The 20,696-nt window shown below is 39.5% G+C and overlaps 1 protein-coding gene across 14 annotated transcripts in view; it reads right to left on the minus strand.

The window, feature by feature from the left end:
• Positions 1-20,696, minus strand: part of PPP4R1 (protein phosphatase 4 regulatory subunit 1) — a 52,746-nt gene that overhangs the window by 22,893 nt on the left and 9,157 nt on the right. For 4 of the 14 annotated variants that reach the window (XM_015855260.3, XM_015855258.3, XM_015855265.3 and 1 more), the window contains 2 exons: positions 14,237-14,372; positions 6,514-6,620 (listed from right to left, as the gene is read on the minus strand). In XM_015855260.3, the coding sequence (XP_015710746.2) occupies positions 6,514-6,620; positions 14,237-14,372 (243 nt within the window). Of the gene's footprint in view, positions 1-6,513; positions 6,621-8,157; positions 8,201-14,236; positions 14,373-20,696 lie in introns of all 14 variants that reach the window. The other 10 variants (XM_015855263.3, XM_015855259.3, XM_085539715.1 and 7 more) reach the window with 5 other exon arrangements.

The following is a 20,696-nucleotide window of genomic DNA, read 5'->3' on the forward strand; positions in this document are numbered from 1 at the left end:
AAAAATTCATGAGTTAGAACCATAAAGGCACCTTAGTTCTTACATTTCCTAACTTCTATGCACTTGACTCCACAAACTTACTAAGATCAATTAAAACCAATAAACAAACCAGTACTGTGTGCATCTCTGTAATGCGACACCGCAATTCATTATCAAAAAAGCCTTTTGTGCTGTTCCAGGGAATTAGTGCTGCTATGCAAAATCTGATCTCTAGCCTTCCCAATTTAGAGCTTAGATCTTACCAAATGTTGAAGCATATGTTCCAATTTGTACTGATCAGAGTCTAATCTTGAAGTCTGATGTGGTTACAGTAGTGCAATTTTTGTCGTTTTGCCTTCAGGAAACATAATACAATGCCAAAGATTCCCACTAAACATCCAGCACTTTCTCATTCCCTTAATTCATTTCTCAGCTTCACCTTTAGCTCCAATAAAGACTGAGTGGCAGCTCCTACAAAGATTCCAGCAGGATTCAACATGTGACAGTGTCTGCCACCTTAAGTTTTCTGTAGTTTAAAGGCAAATTTATGGCTTGATCATCAGCACAGCAAATAGACCGTGAAAGTATCAGTTAAAATTATTACAAAGCAGTTTCACAAATCATAAGCTCGACACAGCATGGACCAGTGTGTTCACAAAATGCAAACAAAATCTGGATGGAGAATTTCACTTTGTGTCCAGATTAAAAGTTTGTATCTTAAGCACTCTGGAAAGTCACACCATTTGCTTGGAACAGGAGTTTTTCTACTTGGCAAAGTAATGCTACCTCCTGAAGGCACAAGTCTATGCTTTGAAGTAGCAGGCCACTAGAAAAGGTGCAACTTGTAAAAATAAGAAGATTTGGAAAGAAACAACATTATATTTCAGAAGCAAACTCATAATTGGTTTTCTCATTCATTAGCACTTTATTTCACTCTTTAGAAAATAAAACTACACCAAAAGAATCACAGAAGTACAGTTCTTCTGTCAAATAATTTCAAAAAAAGTTGCAATAATAAAATGAGTTTTACCTCCTTTGACTTCCAGACCACGTGAAATCAGCAACATATTCCTTCCAACATCTCTACAACTTGAGTAGATTTTAATCTGCAAGCACTGACCTGCAGTTTCAGTTATTTCACCAATCATAACTACACACTCCAGAATCACGGAGGTACATAACTGTTCCTTTCCCACCCATAAAAGATGCTTCAGTTTCCCCTGAAATTTCACACCATCTCTCATGTGAGCAAAGTGTCAATATATTTATCTAACTGCTTCTGCACATACACTCACCTTTCCTATACAAATGTATAATATTTCCTTCAATTTCTATCAAGGCTTCAGTTCACTCCACATTCTTTAGCTATGAGGAAGTGAAGCACCACGGTTATCAATACAGTGGAAATTTAAAGAGGATTACTATAGACCTTCATAGTATATTACCAGCTAATAGAAGGACTGATGTGTCTGATTTGCATGCTGCTTTACTAGCCAAGCTCTTTCTTTTTATTAACCAGAAATAGACTTTGTTACCGATAGGCAGGTCAGGAGTGAAATACAGAACAACTAATGAGAGAAGGGAAAGTCACCATTAGCCATTAATAGAAGTGTGGAGAGACAAAAGAGGATTGTACAAAGGTAAAAACTGTGTAGGAGGAGGTGGGGGGAAACAGTATGAAAGACTGCAGAAATACTGAAAATTGGGAAATAGAGAAGAGAGTTGGAGCTACTGACAGCAGGGAAAAGGAAATACGAGCCCTCTCAGAAGCATCTTTTAAATATGAAGACTTTGTTAAATGGAAAACTGAAATGCATGCTGTCAGACAGGCCTTGTTGGCACCTCTCAGTCTAATAACTGCAATTTGATTGCGATGGTGCTATAACGCAGGTTAAACGTGCTATTACGTAATTAAGGTTGCAAGGCCATGTCGCTGAGGGTGATTAAACAGCTTTGGAACTTAATGACCAATTAGTTTAATAATTGTTTCTAAAAATGAGTTTGCTTCGCAAACTGCACTCACAACTGACTCTGCGTAAAAAGTTTGAATACATATTTATACAAGTGATAAAGACATCAGAGCCTTGTTCAAGTTCATGCAAGCCTGTGACCAGTCCATATTTGAGAATGAAGGTCTACCTAGCTGTTTTAACAGAGACACAAGCATTTTAACTCTAACAAGGGTTACTGAGGGATAAATAAATATCTGTCATGCACCAAACCTCTATGGGTTCAAAGCCACCAGAAAAAATGCGTAAGTTGCATACTTAGCATCCCTTAAAAAGGACAGAAATTGCAAAGTGGTTAAATAGTAGACTCGAAAGCAATGCAAGGTATCACCTTGTTACCAGAGATGTAACTATCCTATGGACCTCACTACCAAAGATCACAGAGAATTCCAGAGTTCATATGGATTTAAAAGAAAAATTAAAATTAAAAAACACAGCGAAAAATCACAGGCTGAGCAGGAATACCTGTCTACAGCTATGGAGACAAACACCAAAGTGAATAAGACATTCAAACAACTGAGATTTGAAGAGAAAGCTTGTGTGGCAAATAAGTGGGTTGGAAGTGAAATATTGTTCCCCAGCTACCACCGAAACAACTATTCTCTGGTGCCATTTACAGCAGGGCATGGAGCACTGCAATTCCCACTCAAAGTTGGCAGCACTGTCTTAAGAGCACCTCATTTTCAGTAACGCCTGAACTGAGTGTTTTTTCACTAGAAATATATTAGCAATCTGAAAGCTGCAAAGCCAAATACAACCTGGAACCACTGCATTAAAAAGCATTCAAAATGCCCTGCCAGGAAGAGATCTGTGTTATACAATTTGTACATGTAATTACATCAATCTCTTCTTCACAAACTGCATTTTGTGTGGCTCACTGTTCACCTGCAACCCACAAAATGACTGCTGACAGAAAGATGTTGAAACATTGCTCAGTATTCCAGAAGCAATACTGATTTATTTATTTTTACCCTGGCACAAAGAAAGAAGCTTTTCTAAAGCAGGACCATTGGAAGAGTCCGAGTGATTTCTCACCAAAAGCTCTTTGTGAATTATACCAGCAGTTCTTTTAGAAATTGTAGAGCTGATTTGTGCCCTCATCGTGATGCCTCAAACATTTGAGTCATGGCAAACCTACTGGTATGTCAAGAGCTGTAGCTCACTGGTGTGTTAAGATCTATGTCAATCATACCAATACATACAGTCTCTCTTTCTGTGCCCTCCCCTCCTGAAATCATTTATTTGGATGCTATTCTATTCCCAGTAAAGATAATTTCTTATTTCACACCAACGCAGCATTTAGCACAATAAAGGTGCCGTTTAGATTCCTTGAGTGTTGTCACAGTGCAAGAATAAAAGTAATTATTGTTTTGAAATTCTCTTGCTTGCAAACACAAAACAAAATGGCTGCCTCATCATATTCCCAACTCATTTAAAAGAAAAAATAAACCCAAAAAATTTAACACGTTGACTTCAGGTTGAAACCGTGTCTGTAAAACATCATCCCAGCTACAGGACTTCGTAAGTTACGCTGATTATATACGTTAAGTATTAGTAGGGCAAAATACTGCTTAGACATCTTTCAGATGGTTGCTGTTTCAAATTCACCATGGTAACCCTATTTTAGATAACACCAGCAGCACAAGGACAACACAGATATTGTACGTCCCAGGTGCATTCCTCAATTCAAACCTCAATATATTAAATACTATCAAAAAAAACCTAAGTGTCTCGCTTTCTGTGACTTGATTGAACAAGAAAACACCCCCCAAAGAGTTAGAAAATAATTTAACTATTTTATACCTTACAGTGTAAGTTGGAAAAAAAAATATATGAAAAAAGCATCAGACACAAGTGAAAAACAATTCCAGTCACAGCAACCTTAATGAAACAAAAAAATCTATACTACCATTTAAATATTCATGAAAGAACACGTATTATAAAAATACAAACCAGATTGAGCTCCCTAAACAAATTCTGGTATGGGTTAAGACATAAGGATATTCTAATTACCTGTCTTACAGAAACATACTGATGCCAATACAGCAACTGCTTGAGGCATGAAACTCGCAGTTAAGTCTGCAGAAATTTAATTTGTGGAGCAGCTGCAGAATCCAGCGCTACTAGTTTGGCAGATCTAAGACAATCTCTACAGTGCAGGAAAAGCCTGAAATGCTGCTTTTACTGATGCTTAGAAAATATCAACCCTGACTAAAAATGTACTCCACCCCTATTAGAGGAAACTAACTGATTTGAGCTCAGCTCTTGGCTTTCATTCCATCTCTAACTAACCAAACTTCAGTTTGACACATTTAGATGGTCACCAATGGAAAGCCTATGGCTACAAAATCAGTGCACAAGGTCATTTTCCCCTACACAGATCCGTCCTATTTTCCAAAGTCAAAATGAAACTTCAGCAAGTTCCTGGTACTCAGAGGAACCACCACACAAACAAGCACTGCATGTATAAGGATTTCAGAAGCAGAGCTTAGCTAGGCAAGCACTGCAGAAACAGTTGCATGCCATTATTCGGTATTAAAGACATTTAATTCCAAATGAACAGTAACTTCTTTTTCCTCTTTAAGAATCCTTGCAGAAGTACTCAATACAATTATGTAATGCCTACATCCCTGGCTGAACAAGGACATTAGCTCACAAAAACAAAGAACAAATATGTGCATCTTAAATGAAGCAGGTAGGACCTTACAGGATACTTTTTTTCTTTTTACCTTAGGAGCATAATGTTCCACAGCTCAGGAAGGCAGAGCTAACAGATCTTAAACAGAAGAAACAAATTTTCTCCTCATACAAGATTTAATATAAGGGCGCTTTTTTTTAAACCTTCCATATCATTCAAACAGCAATAGATGGACAAACTTCAGATCTTCTCTGATGATTTGCTGTTAAAGCTGTTTTTCTTTCTTCTGGTGCTTTAGCTGTATCAGCGCTGTGTTAAGTTAAATTCAAGTCTCTTAACTTTTTCTAGAGAAATTTCAGCCTGGAATTTTGTAGCAGCACTGTCCACAGAATCATAGAATCACAAGGTTGGAAAGGACCTACAAGATCATCTAGTCCAACCGTCCTCCCTTTACCATACCTAGAGCAAACCACTAAACCATATGTCGTAGCTCCTTATCCAGATGCTTCTTGAACACTGCCAGGGATGCCGACTCCACCACCTCCCTGGGCAGCCATTCCAGTGCCTGACCACTCTCTGAGAGAAGTTCCTGCTTATGCCCAATCTAAACCTCATCTGATACAACTTGCGGCCATTTCCTCAGGTCCTGTCCCTCATCACAACCTCCCTTCAGAAAGTTGTAGAGTGCAATGAGGTCTCCCCTGAGCCTCCTCTTCTCCAGGATATAAGGAAAACCACACCATTTTCCCCACCAGTTTCCCTCTTCAAAGCATTCTTCCTTTCTCTCAAATTTCTTTTTCATTATTCTCCTATTTTTGCCTCTTATTCCAAACACCCAGACCAAACATATCAGCAAAAACACATCTCTAACCATAGAGTTTTCCTATTCATTATTTATACCTACATTTTTCTACCAATGCATGCAATCACAGAATCCGTTGAGATCATCCAGTCCAGCCAGCCACCTACCACCAATGTTGTCCACTAATCCACATCCCTTAATACAACATCTACATGTTTCTTTAACACCTCCAGGAACTGTGACTCCATCACCTCCCTGGGCAGCCCCTTCCAATGCCTTGCTACCCTTTCAGAAAAGAAATTTTCCCTAATACCTAACCTGAACATCCCCCGGCACAACTTGGGGCCATTCTCTCTCTTCCTATGGCTAGTTACATGGCAGAAGAGGATGACTCCCACCTCACCAGGTAGTTACAGAGAGCCATCAGGTTTTCCCTGAGCCTCCTCTTCTCCTGACTAAACAATCCCAATTCTCTCAGCTGCTCTCATGAGACTTGTGCTCCAGACCCTTCATAGCTTCTTTGTCTTTCTTTGGATGTGCTCCAGGGCCTCAGTGTCTTTCTTGCAGTAAGGGGCCCAGAACCAAACAGAGAATTCAAGGTACAGTCTCACCAGAGCTGAGTACATAGGGCAAGGATCACCTCCCTGCTCCTGCTGCCTCTCATCTTTACTACTAATTTCCCAAAAGGGACCAATGGAAAAACTTCAGCATTCAAATATTGTCAGAACTAATAGGAGCTTTGCATGGATGCTTTGCAAGATCCTTTTCGAAACAATAAATTCATCTTTATCTACAAACCTAAAATTAACACGTAGATTTGTTGAGTAGACAAAGTACACAAAAATGATTTTTAAATATACCAATGGGAAGTGGTAGTTCCAAACATTGAAGCAGTTCAGTTCTGCTGAAGAACAAGGAAAAACGTTTCCTTTGGGAGGATGATTCAGAGAAATGGAACTTTACAGCATTTTATTACATTCTGCAGAAATCTAGTCTGAATATTAAAGAGAGAGAAGACATTGATCCAACTTCAGCAACTCTTGATATTCCTTCATTAACCCAGTAAAATGTTTAATGCTACCTACCTGAATCATCAGCTAATCTGCTGATTCTCTCCAACACAGCAATACAATCTCTCTCATCATCACTGACTTCCTTCAAAGTGTCCAGTAAACTTCGCGCCACCATTTGCCTAGTTTACAGGAAAGATTTTAAAAACATAGCATTATTTGTATCCAGAAACATAGCCAAATCATACAGGTTTCTTAAGCCAAACAGTAAGATTTTACAAACATTCACTTTCAATTCAGTACATTCAGTTAGCACAGCTTTGGGAATTCTTTATTCCAATATTCAACATAATCTTTAAGAACTATTAACTTCAACTGTAGCATTTATGTACATATAAATACATCCCTGGAGCTTACAAAGATAAAAGAAACCAGTCACAAATTCAAGAAATGGTAAACATCTGACAAATGAGCAAACAAGATCTTAAGTCAGCATCAACCTTCCATCCTCACCTCTGAATTCCCTCCCTTGCTTCATAAAAAGTAAGACAACACCGATATTCTTAGAAGTTTAAAACACAGTTATGAATTTATCTTCATAAGCAAAGTGTGAACACTTAAGCTGAAACTTTCCAAACCAGTGATGACTTTTAAAGGGTAAATTTGATTTAAATTCAATGTAGAGCAGTGGGTATATTTTGTGATGATAAAAAGAACACAAGCAAATCCCTGGGACACATGCGCTTAGGATAAACATTAGGAAAAGTCACAAAGGAAACACAAAAAACCAATCTGAATAATCATTTCAGTTACCACTTCTAATTCACAAGAAATATTTCTAATGGTTATCTTCTAAGTGACAAGATGCAGCCAAATTTGAGTGTTCATTCTGAAAGGGTTCTGCTGTAGCCTACGTTACGAAGTCATACCCATCACTTACCTAGAGAGCCCTAAGCCCTGAGTTTTTAAACAATACAGCTGACAGCACAGCAAGAAACCCTTTTTCTCAACAACAGCTTGCAATGACGTATGGCTGTCTCTAGCTGGATTTCACCCTTTGGGGCTCTGTGGGTTGAACATCAGAGAGCTAGCACGATTATCCCAACAATAAAATGGGCCAACGTTGTCCAACATGCTGCTTGCTCTTGCATTGCCCCTGAGCTGATTACTAAAATGCTAAAGCAGCTAGGGTCAAGAGTCGGATAGTTCCAGAATGGACCGACAGAAAGAATGTTAGGACATAGACTAGATATAAGCACTGTGGAAAAACAGCAGTGCTGTAAACAAGAGCAGAAGCATAGATTCTATCACAACAAATGGTGAATGTGAGCAGTTGCCATAAACAAATGGGTTTCATTCCTAGAGTATGGGGGAAGCCTGAGAGCTTTAGTTCTTTGCAATCGAAGAAAAGCAGGAGGCACCCATGAATTCCTAAAGTTAAGTAAACATTTACATTTTCTCAAATTTAAATGCTTCACATCGTTCACTTGCAAAACTATTTTAAATTAAAACTGTTTTATCAGCAGATGAACAAAATTCTCTAAAGAAAAGAAGACACCAAATGCAAAAATACTCTTTTAAGTAATTTCTTTTTCCTCACTCTTTTCAACTTTCAACTTGGTAGAAGTGTCTCGTCTCTATGCAGAGATCTTAACTTTCAGTTGGAAGTTGAGCTATTGAAATCCTAACAAAGGGAAACAGACTATGTGACACACTAACCTAGAAGCAGAGGTGACTTGGTCTTTTAAAGGGCTGGACAGCTCTGAAAAGAGAAGAGGAACATATGAAGTAGATTTCATACATCAGCCTGCTTGGATGCATCTCTCTCCCACAGATTAAATGTTATCTTGGAAAGCAAGAGACATGACAAGTGATCTGATGTGCTGGAATTTGGTGCCTACTGATACAGATGCAACAACAATCCAGTCAAGTGCACTGTTAATAACCTTTTATACCCTAGTGATCCAGAAGAGCCATAAATCACACTGAACTAACCACCTAAATCACCACTTCTATTCCAGATACAGTTTTCTTGCATATTTTTAATCTGTTTAAGACAACATCCCATTTATCTGGTGCAACAACAGACCCTGGATCTTTAACCTGGCATTTGCACTTAGAGAACATTCTACTTGTCCCAGCAAGGAGAGATGGGACTCAGAAATACAAAAACAGTCTCAGCAAGTAGTGAACCACAATAAGCAGTGCTGTATCACGCCTGGCTCCTGGGGACTATGGAACAGTCTCCAGCATACTGGGAGATCTGTGAAGACTCATCACCTTACAGAGCTTTGTTAGCAGCATTTTGAACTGTGGTCGCTGTAAGCCAGCGCTAGTTCCTGTGAGTTGGACAGATGGTTATGCAGAAGTAGCCACCCTGTAAATTGAGAGTTGTGAACCTTTGGAAGAGAGGAAAACACAAATCCTAGCTTGAAACAGATAAGACTTACTTATTAAACCCTCACAAAATGATAATCTTTCCATTGACTGAAGGTAGAAGATAACTCCCCACACCTGCACCCAGGTGGTATGTCTCACTTGGGTTTATAAAGGAATCGATGCATTCATTTTTTGTTTCAGTAGATTCTGGAGAAAATCATCAGGACAAAAGGCAAAGGGGCAAGCTAGGCTCACTTCTACAAAACACAATTTGGTTGGCAGCCAGTAATAACAGAGTAATCTTCAACTCCATCTGTCCAGTGTTCCGGGATATGGTATCCACGCATGTCCCCTTAAATATCATAGGTTTTGATTTAGTTCTGACACTACCCTGACAATCTGTCAAAATTATTCATGTGCTTCCAAAGCAAAAACAACAGGACATAGAGCTAAACCTACTTCACATTTGTCACAGGCCATGAGCCAGCACGTAGGCAACTAATAAGGAACGACTGGGGCCCTGCAAGCACTCCAGCATGCTCTGTTTGCTGGAGAGTACAGAGTAAGAAAGGGTCCCTGGTACTCTAGCAGTCTGATTTCCTCCTCTTACAAACACTGGTAGTCTAGCTACAAAAAGCACACAACAGACAACTGCAAAGAACTATCAGTGCATATTAACACATCGGTCTAGTGGTAGCCTGCCCAACAACTGCCAGGTGAGTACCAGGTGAGCATTAGCGAAACTGGGACAGATAACTGAAGGATAACCCATCTGGTCTAGATACAGATGCAAAGGCAAAAAAATAAGTGAACACATTTCTTCTTCAAGAAAGGCAGGGAGATGCCTTTTGTGACAAGGAAAGGAAGAAAAGGTTTTCTCTAGGGATAATGACAACTCCCCATGGACTGAAATCTAAGAGGCAATCAGACTCCTGCAAATATATGACACAGATGACTCCACCAACATCATGACGGCAACATAAGGCGTCTCAATGGCATTCTGTTACCACCTGTTAAAAGCCCTGGTTATCAGGTTATCAGGTTAACATGACCTAGGACTAGCAATAATAATTCTGTGCCATTTCCCTCCTGCTAGGGTTTGGGCAGTGATTACCTCTAATAAGATACCAAAGTCCACCACGAACCTTTTCAAGTTCTCAGTGCCAGCCAAATTTTCTTCACTGCAAAAATTAATACAACTGCATCTTTCCACTTCTAGTACCTGATTACTCCAGGTGCAGAGACTTGCTAGCTGTCTTGATTAAGTGAAGCTTCAGATCAGTAACACTATATCTGTAATCTATCATAATTTTTTGTTCACCATGCATTTATTCACCATATGACTGTCACCCAGACAGCAATGTGTGTCTGCTTACTCTTTAAATGGGTTACCCGCCAAACAGAGGGCAAAGACCAAAGGCATGAAGTACAAGTGCTTTAGCTTTTATGTGCAAAAGTGGAAGACAATCAGTAGAGTTCAACTTCATTTGTTTAAGATTTTTTATCATCATTTTTTTTAATCATAAGAGGGAGAGCTCTCACAACACTAGAAAAATTAATGGACTTGCAATCAGAATATTTGTAGACATCACTTCACCATGATTAGCAGAAGAAAATGGGGATAGATTACACTCTGCCTTTATTATCCAAGTGCAGGACACAGATATTTTCAGGACGGTGCACAAGGACATAATTGGAATACACAATGATTTATTCCAAGAGCAGCTATAAATACTTTTGCACAGCTCATTCAATTCTCTTTCATACACTGACCTTATTTGGAATCCATACTGGGAGTTGTAAGAGGTGTAATTACTGTGTATCAACCACAGTTATTAGCCCTTCGATACATTTCTAGTACAGAACTTAAATGACAGGAGTTCATCCCCATGGTAGGTGCTTTTAGCTAGTAAGCATACCTTCAAAAATATACTTTATTTGCCCATTTTCAGACAAGTTCTACATCAAGATTTGAGGACTCGTCATACACACACGAGTATCAGTAGTAGTAACTTAGCTTGGTGCTTTTCCCTCCAGGCAATCTCAATAGCTATTCTGAATCAACTCCCAATGTAATTATCATCACCTTTATGCTTTTCTTAAAAAGCAAGGATAGTTGAACAGTTGTCCTTATAAATATCAGGAGTACTGCTGAAGTAATCAAAACTTTTCTTGGTGCTTTGAGAAAACTCTGACACTTGATTGTCAGGTATACAGGATTTTAATGCACACTTCCAAGCTAAGTTAACTTGTGTAACTTTTCTTTACTATGTATACAACTGCAACTCTGTGTTTTGGGGTTTGTTTCTTCTTTACTAAAATTCATTCTGTGACACACGGTAAGATCAGGAAGACCAAGGAAAGATGAAACCAGAAATGAGATGAAATAATCTAATGCATCCTACAATGACAAGTTCTTTCAGAAACATCCTTGTCAAAATGAATGGCTTTAAAGTTTCACCTGTGCATCTCTGGAATCGGTTTGGCAGAGTACTCACAGTTGAGGTCAGTACTCACAAAAAAAAGCAGAAAAGAGAAAGTTTACACCGGGCTAGTCTGCACAAAAAAGAGAGGAAGTGGGGAAGAAAAAAAAAAGATAGGGTAGATGTAGATAACCAAGTTCTGAATCAGCTTCTTGACTATAATCTGAACGAGAATAAGGCAAAGTAACTGAATCACAGAATGGTTTGTATGAGAAGTCCCACCCTCTCCCATGGGCAGGGCTGCCCTCCAGCAGCTCAGCTGCCCAGGGCCCCATCCAACCTGGACTTGAGCACCTCCAGGGATGGGGCACCACAGCTCCTATGGGCAGCTGTGCCAGCGCCTCACTGCCCTGTGAGTAAAGAACATCTGCCTAACATCTAAGCTAAATCTCCCCTCTTTTAGTTTGAAACCACCCCACCTTGTCTGATGATTATTAGACCATGTTTATAAGGGAGATCTATCTTAAGCCTTTAGAAGGCCTTTATATATTTCTCATCATCCCACCAAGCTTACTATCTTTCAAAGACTTATGATATGTAGAACAGCACCAAGAGATGAGAACAGCTTCTTGTCTCAGCGGAGATTCTTCCTGCATGCCAATTCTAATTTTTAAAATACATGGTGAAATGATGTTCCTGGCTCTTCAAAAGGGAATTGGAAGGCTTACAACATGGCTCTGAAATACTGATCTGTAACATTTAACAACTACGCTTAATTCCTTGGAAATAAATTGACTCCTCGGTTCCCAAAAAGCCTCATTCCATAACGGAGCATGTATTCTAAAACGTCTAAATTTATTGTAGAATCACAGAAATATACAACTAAAATGGATATTGTGGCTGTTGGGAGTCAGGAATAAAATAATCGCATTGAAATAATTCATTGCCATATACAATGCAAAAACCAAAATCTTTCTGATGCCAATCTCTCTACCACCTGGAGTCTAGGAAGCAAGAAGGCTGCCTTTAACAGACCGTATTAGATAACCTGGAAGCATCCTGAAACACCTTAAAGACACTATCACTTCTGGTATTTAGATGAGTCACAGAAGATGTCTGCAGAGATGAGACGGAACATTTCCAGACTTCCACATTCTGTCACAAGCAGTACTGTTCCCCTAGAATTTCCATTTCAGTTTGCTTTCATTTTGTTTTTATCTGAGCTGCAAAGAATCTTTTATTCAAATCTACCATATATCCTGCTCCTCCGCTCCTTTGTGCTTTCTCACAGCTGAAAGCCCAGCCAGTAGATAGGCTCTGCTAGGACTCCAGCACCAGTGCACAACAGAACTCTTTTGCAACTTCTTATGTAACATCCTCCAAGGGAAAAACAAATAAGTACTTCAGAACAGAAAGCAGCAAGCTAAGAAGATGACTTAACAATATCTACACCAATAGCCAGGACTGATAATACTGATGAAAGTCTGCTGCCAAGATCTGCTTCGGTTTGAAGAGAAAGAGCAACAAAATCTGAACCTATGCATAGGTAATTAGATGTGATTACATCATTTCAATGAGGCATAAATTAGGTGACATTTAAGTTGTTATTCCAATCTTTTGCCTATGAAGCACTTTGTTTCACCTCTGCCTAGCAAAAATGTCTCCAGTATTTTCTCAGACTGATGCTAAATCATCACAAACTGTAATCATTCACGCTTAACTGCTACTTGGCCTTATTGCTATCACGTGCTATTTTCCGTATGCTCTTACACTGCATAAGGCATCTAGGCCTTATGAAGCATCAATCAACATGTTTACATCAGCAAAAAACAAAAAATAAGAGAAAACTTATATATTCCACCCATTCTCTCCTGCAGAAAAACTTAAGCAAGCAGAGGACGGATAAAGCTAAACAGCATCATCAAAAAGATCTTAAAATCTTCAGTCTAAGCCTCACATCCCAGTAAAGCATTAGGACTGCTATGCTTGTTTAAACTTCAGGACACAACTTGAGTTTTTGAGTTTGTTCTCCACCCTACTGGCTTTTATTAAGGGTATTTAATTGTGACAATTTATAGGTCTAAAAGGTATCTCCTCTTCCCTTCCTCGCCAAGCAATTGGAACAACAAAAAATCCCACATGACTGGCAATGGAAAATGCCACAAATTTGCTATTTCTAGAAAACAGAAAACTTTAAAATCAAGCATTTCAGAACGAATTAATACAGATTTATGCAGGCTATAAGAGAAATCACAACACATTTGTTAAATTCAGTTAAATTGGAAGGAAAACAAACCAAGATTCCAAACTGTGATGTTTTTACATATGAGGTATGGGATTTTAAGTAAGCTTCACATGACTGAAGTTAAGAACACAGTTAAATCCTTATAGAACAAGGGTCATGAATAATAAAATAGAGAGGTTAATCTACAGGGTGATTGATAACACTCATGTTCCATACATTACTAAATTAGAGAATCCAACATGAAAGCAAGCATGCTTTAATAAAGATGTTCTTGGGAGTCCAAACTAAACTCTGTTATATTAAAACACCAGAAAAAGTCAATCTTAGTATATTCTATACATTTCTACGATCTTTTAACTCTTTAAAGCTATAATTAAATGTCAGTAAACGTTGATTTTGAACTTCTAGATCCCATGGCAGAGTTTGTGCATGCAGGCAAGTGAAATATTCTACAACATCCATGCTACTACAGTGAAGCAATTAAGTTAGTGGCACAACAGAAATAAAAAGGGGAAAACACAACTACACTATTAACTGCAAACAACAACCATTTTTTGTCACCAAGATTATTTTGCACTCTGTAAGTAGGAGAATCAGCAAACCAAAGGAGGAGTGGAAAGTGAAGAATTCTTAGTTATGTTTTTAAAAAATAGTTATTACTTATATCTCATGCAAATTAACTTCAATCAGATTTGAATGAGATGAATAGTTTTGCATATTGTTAGCCAGACAGAACATTAACAAAGCATACCTGTTAAATATGTTCTCACTTGCAGCGTACTTGTCCAGTCTTCCCAAAGGCGTCAACATTTCATCTTGTGAGACAAAGTCCAGGGCTGAAGGTATAATAATCACATCAGACTCTGAGCTGTAGTCATCCACACCAACTAGCAGAGACATCAGAAATACTCCTTATAATCACAGTAGTTTAATACTAAAATGATGTCTGTTGTTGGTCTGAAATACAGAATTCTAGGCAAGGCTCCCATGACAATACATTTACTAACCACACTCTATCCCAAGCTTTACCCAAACCCCAGAAGGCTTTTCCTATACAAAAGTGATTACCTACAAATAGGATTAAATGATTTTTGAGTGTTTTTCTCTAAATACCCAAACATGACGTATCACTAAACATCCACAGCTCAGGCTACTTTAATTTGACCACAAGTACTTTATATACCTTCCATTATTTTTTTTTATCAGGCAAGTGACTTTTAGCTTTTTGAACATACATCCTAAAATCATAGGTGCAATTAGTCCAGAGATAAAAAGTTAATACAACATCATCTAACAGAACAAAAGTGTTTTAAAGATGAATAAATGAAGCATATTCAAATGTTTAGATGTGCATTGCTATATCTGACTACCAAATAAAACAGGTAAAGTTCACCTGCTGCAGAATTACTAACCAACTCATCAAAAGGCAACTTCATATAAACAGAAACCACAATGAAATGTAAAAGAGGTCCATGCCTGCTCTGCAGAGCTACTTCAAACTGGGACTTTGAAACAGTACCATTTTTAGCTTCCAAATGCCCTTTAAACCGCTCAATCATGCAGTCCTGCAATGAACACACCCTGCAAATACAACACACATCTGCAAAATCTGCAGCTCCAATTGCTTAGTTGCAACAACTATCACAAGTCCCTTTATCCCTGAAATTACAACGCTGAAGCACATCACAACTATTCTTCAGTCTGGCCAAATCTATCTGAAAAGCTTATTGAAAATCAGCAAACAAACAGATGCAATCAATCTAGAAGTCCAACAAACAGAGAAAAGGAGTTTCATACAGTTATATTGCACTATGTAATCTAGTTATCAGATACCACACCATTAATTTCTGTGTTTGACATTCTGAATATGTAAGTGGGTACCATTTGCCGAATGTCTTCCTTATTGTATTTCAAATGTCAAAAGATCTCACATAGTCTTGTGCTGGTTGGAAGGGACCTTAGAGATCATCAAGTCCAACTCCCGGGATTCGAGCCTCCTGTGTAGCAGAGCGGCATTTCTACCACTTGCGTCACAGGAGATTCAAACCCGGGCCTCCGGTGTTGCCACGCGGCATTCCTACCACTGCGCCACCGGGGCACACATCTAACGACCAAAGTTCTCTACAACAGTAATGTCTTCAGAGATAAACTGGGTTAATAGCATCACTTTACCAGCAAAACAGTTCTCCCACCTTCTACACCGACAATCAATGGACTCTGTTTAATTGCTCATAAATAAATCCTTGGATAAAGGCTCTAATTGTGCTGATTGCATATAGCATCTTAGATCGAAATCAAATGAAGAAATTATAGGAAAAAGAGAAGTGTACATCAATGGTACGTCTTAAACAATCTTATAAAAATCAAACTTAAATAGGAGCAAGGAAGAAAGCAAGCTGGGAGCTGTGAAAGACAAAGTTGACAGCAGAGCAGTCTGGGGACAGAAAGTAGTGCTCCTGGATATGCCCAAGGCAAAGGATAACAAACTGCTGAGGCGGGGTGGGGGAGAAGGCCCAAAAAAAGGTCAGTTGCATAAAGCTGCTGCAGCAAAAAAGGAAAGCACTTGGCAACCCAAGGTTTACACAACTGTTTGAATTTCTGTTTGCCCAGTCCTTAGGAAACCCAGGCACAGGGTTCAGGTTTGGGGGGTTTGTTTTGTTTCCCATGCGTCAGGGCTTTTTGTTTGGATCAGTTATCACAGGAAAAGGTGAGGGAAGGTAAAAACGCACTCGTACAGCAGGTCAGGTTTTTACACCAGGTGAGTTCACAGGGAACAGGTTGCATCATTCCACAGACGTAAATTCAACTCATCAATTCAAATGAAAGCAGAAATGTGTTCTGTGGCATCCATACATGAATTAAGTCAGCCTTATATTCCCCACTGCAGAAAATGAACTGCATTCTTTTTTTATGATAATAATTGTATCCTTCACTAAGCAGCCAAACCACTGCACTCAGATCGATTTCTTAACAGACCTAAATGAATACAGTTCAGCTATGACATAACCAACTGGAGGGAAAAGTATCACTTTAATAGTCAAGTCAGGTGAAATTAATTTTATAACAGGATCTTTCAGTAGTGTGTGGGGATAGGACTAGAGGTAATGGGATGAAAACTACAGCATAGGAAGTTCCACACGAATGTGTGCAAGAACTTCTTTACGGTGAGGGTGACGGAGCACTGGAACAGGCTGCCCAGGGAGGTGGTGGAGTCTCCTTCTCTGGAGATGTTCAAGACCCGCCTGGATGCCTACCTGTGTGACGTGGTGTAGGGAGCCTGCTTTGGCAGGGGGGTTGGACTCGATGATCTCTAGAGGTCCCTTCCAACCCCTACAATTCTGTGATTCTGTAATCTTAACATTCCTAATTTAAAGTCTATAGATCAGACCATACATTTCAAAGAATAAACCAAGGAAACCATTGCAAATATAGCCACCTAAGGAATTATTTTGTTAGCTATCAAACGCATCAATGAAAAAAATACACCAAACCTTATACCAGCCTCCATTAGTTTTAGTTCTTGTTTCTCTCCTCTCGACTTCAACTTTGCATTCAGTGTTTCCTTCTCCCTTCTCACTACTTCTCCTCTAATACTCCTACAGTGGTTCAACATGGATATAAACTGCAGAACATGAAGATGGCTCACTCTGTATATGTCTTAACACATAAACATGCACCACAGCTGGCTGCCTATCTGGTGCCTTTTATTTATTTGTTCTCATACATTTCGCCTGGTGAAGTCAAACAAACTGCTAAAACCACCCTATTTCAGAAATATCAATGCCAAACAAATGAGTAATTGTTTCCAGTTTATTTGCTTGAGGTCTCACGCTAGTTCAAACAGAAAATAAGATGTATGGATTTTCCACTGTGGTGTAAAACAAAGTTCAGTGCTACAATAGGTTTGACGTGTCTGCTACGGATACTGAGCAACATTACTCAATGCCAGAAGCTCAGCTTTTCTTCACAGAGAAAATTGTACAAACAGCAGCAGCCTAATAAAAGCAACACTAATATCAACAGGGAAGAAGAGTGATTAAAATCACTCACTTCTTCACTAGGAGAGTAGTTAGGCCCTGGAACAGGCTGCCCAGGGAGGTTGTGGATGCCCCGTCCTTGGAGGTGTTCAAGACCAGGTTGGACGGGGCCCTGGGCAACCTGATCTAGTAAATGTGTATGTTTGGTGGCCCTGCCAGGCAGGGGGGTTGGAACTACATGATCCTTGAGGTCCCTTCCAACCCGGGTCATCCTGTGACTCTGTGATTCTGTAAAATCAATCCCTTCATGAGCAGACTATAGTTACAAACAGTACTGCTACCTTTGTCCTACGTATTCTTTTTCAATCTAACCAGCAAGACACTGATTCAAGCAAGCTAAAGGGAACTTCAGTCCACTACACTTGAAGGTTAATCCAGAAAGGTGTCAAGAAGGCTTAACCAAATATTAATACTGCCTCTTCAGCACTCCTTTACTTTCCACGCAACTCTGAGCACTCACCCAAGCACCATAGTACCTTTTATGCTATAAATTTCACAGATACACAAATCACAGAATCACAGACATTTACTAGATCAGGTTGCCCAGGGCCCCGTCCAACCTGGCCTTGAACACCTCCAAGGACGGGGCATCCACAACCTCCCTGGGCAGCCTGTTCCAGGGCCTAACCACTCTCCTAGTGAAGAACTTCCCCCTAACGTCCAACCTAAGTCTTCCTGACTCAAGCCAAATAACTTCTCTCTAATTTTGTTTTCCCAACCAATCATTTCTTTAGAAGTCCTTTGCATACATTTTTTTCAGGCTTGTCTCAGTCTTGCAGCTGGTGCATCCTACATCAAGAAAGCGGTAAGATACACAACTGCCTTAAGTTCCCTGGTTTACAGCAAGGATACAACAACTATCTGTCACAGTTATTACCATGGACCATGAAGCCACTTTGCTGAGACAGTTCAGAGGTGCTTAGTCAACCAGTGACAAGCTTGTCTGAGAAGTCAGACATGAAGGGAAGGCCGTTTACAACTCAGTCCTCTTCAGACTGTGGCCTATGGGCCTATTTTCAAATGAGGTAATATCTATTTTGCATCTCATCTACACAGCATCTTTCACAAAGAACTTGTATATGCTGCATCTTTACAGACAGACACAAAAGATCACGTCTGAAAAAATAACTACTTTTTTCTATTTAATAATAAATGAATGACTTTCTACCAAAGACTGCTCAGCAGCAAGGTCTCTTATTCTTCTGTATCTGCTAAGAGCTCCACAGCAGAAACATAACCTCCTTCGCTTTGGCACAGAAATGCAGGAATGAGAAGATGGATGTTCTGAAGATGAGCGGTTCTTTACTTCTCAAAGGTGAACAACAAGCAATTTTAAAGATTCAAGACTTCCACCTAGATCCCTCCTTCCCAAAGCATTCTCCAGATCTATTAAGGAGTCTGTGGCAATTGCTACAGATGTAGCTAAATTGACCAGTTTTTATTCAAGTGTAGTATAGGTAATTGCTAGGCCGTAAAGATGTTCAGGTCAATATCACATTAAATGCAGAAAAGACTTTGTTCTTGTTCTGCTGCTCAAGCAAGTAATTTTTCTGCTTAACTGTAAAGTAAAAATATTAGTCCTACAAGCCGAAACACAGATATCATACCACAAAACAACCGTAGCTAATTCTGTTCTAAATCCCTGTCCTCTATGAAAGAATAAATACACCTTGCAGTCAGATTTCTGCAGAATACAAGTAGCATTCGCAGCCCTTCAACATTGTAAATACATTATTTTCCATCTCATTTCTGTAAGAGAATCATTTTGCATCTTGATGTTCTGAAAAGATAAATCCACCACAGCAAGTGAGATTCTTAGTAGAGCATAGAAGCTAAATATCAGTATTTATTCACAGTTAGAAAATTATTACTCTTTCATTATGCACTGTATTCCACCTCCAGTTCTGCAGACCAAAGCATCGATCGTGCTGTTTCAGCCTCAATTACAAATCTACTGGACCGCTTCAGTAACATCAATCAAACGCTATAGCAAACATTACCAGATTTGTTTGTTTTGCTGAGTTCCACCACCTCACCTGACTGGTATCAATTAGAGGCAACCACAAATTCCACTGCCAGAAAGTAAGATCTGACGTGTCCATGAGATACCACAGCAGAAAAAACATAGCAGATTTCAAATCTGAGACTGAAAATGCAAACGAGGCACTTTTAAGTTTACCCTGAAATGTTTTCAGTAGAAAAATGCCAGTTTGGACAGTGTATGATTTTACTCAGCGATATACAAGACTGGTGAATGGATAAAAAGGATTTGCAGGTGATAATTCCAGTCTGGCCACCGTATTAGCAGAAATAAGAACCACACTTTGCCTTTTTTGTCTCACTCCCAGTCTCCCCCTTCAAAAATGAAGCATTACCCCCAATTGAGCTCTTGCTCCATGCACAGTAAATCACACCCATATGCACAAACTTCACTGTCTACACTCCAGGCAGGATGGGTTTGGGTTTGACCTCATTGCAGCCTTTCAATACCTGAAGGGAACCTACATCCAGGAGGGGAGTAAACTCTTTGAAAGGGTTGACAATAGCAGGACACGGGCAAATGGATCCAAATTGAAGGAGGGAAGATTTAGGTTGGATGTTAGGGGGAAGTTCTTCACTAGGAGAGTGGTTAGGCCCTGGAACAGGATGCCCAGGGAGGTTGTGGATGCCCCATCCTTGGAGGTGTTCAAGACCAGGTTGGACGGGGCCCTGGGCAACCTGATCTAGTAAATGTGTATGTTTGGTGGCCCTGCCAGGCAGGGGGTTGGAACTACATGATCCTTGAGGTCCCTTCCAACCCGGGTCATTCTGTGATTCTGTGATTGAGGGTGGGAAGGAAAGAGGAGAAAGTGAGAACAAACATGAAAGAAGGTAAGAAGGAGGAAATGCAAAGCAGTTCTGACCCAAAGTCACTGTGCTAACTGCAAGGCTCACATTAGCCCTTGTGCAGCACGTTCATAGTAGTTCGCTAACAGCTTGAAACACAGACTGAGCAAACCCATCAATACAGAGCCTGGCTACAGGCTTCAGGAGGGAAACATTTAGCAGATGAAAGCAAGACACAGGAATCAAAATCAGCAGCTAAGCTGTTTACACACAAAACTTATGCAAGTATGGCACAGCAAATTTAAGAACCACTAGACTAAACATAACAGATTAAGGGAATATTTTTAT

The sequence above is a fragment of the Coturnix japonica genome, chromosome 2 (genome assembly GCF_054131305.1).
Source record: "Coturnix japonica strain WE chromosome 2, WE-NBRP24, whole genome shotgun sequence".
NCBI classification, from domain to species: Eukaryota; Metazoa; Chordata; class Aves; order Galliformes; family Phasianidae; genus Coturnix; species Coturnix japonica.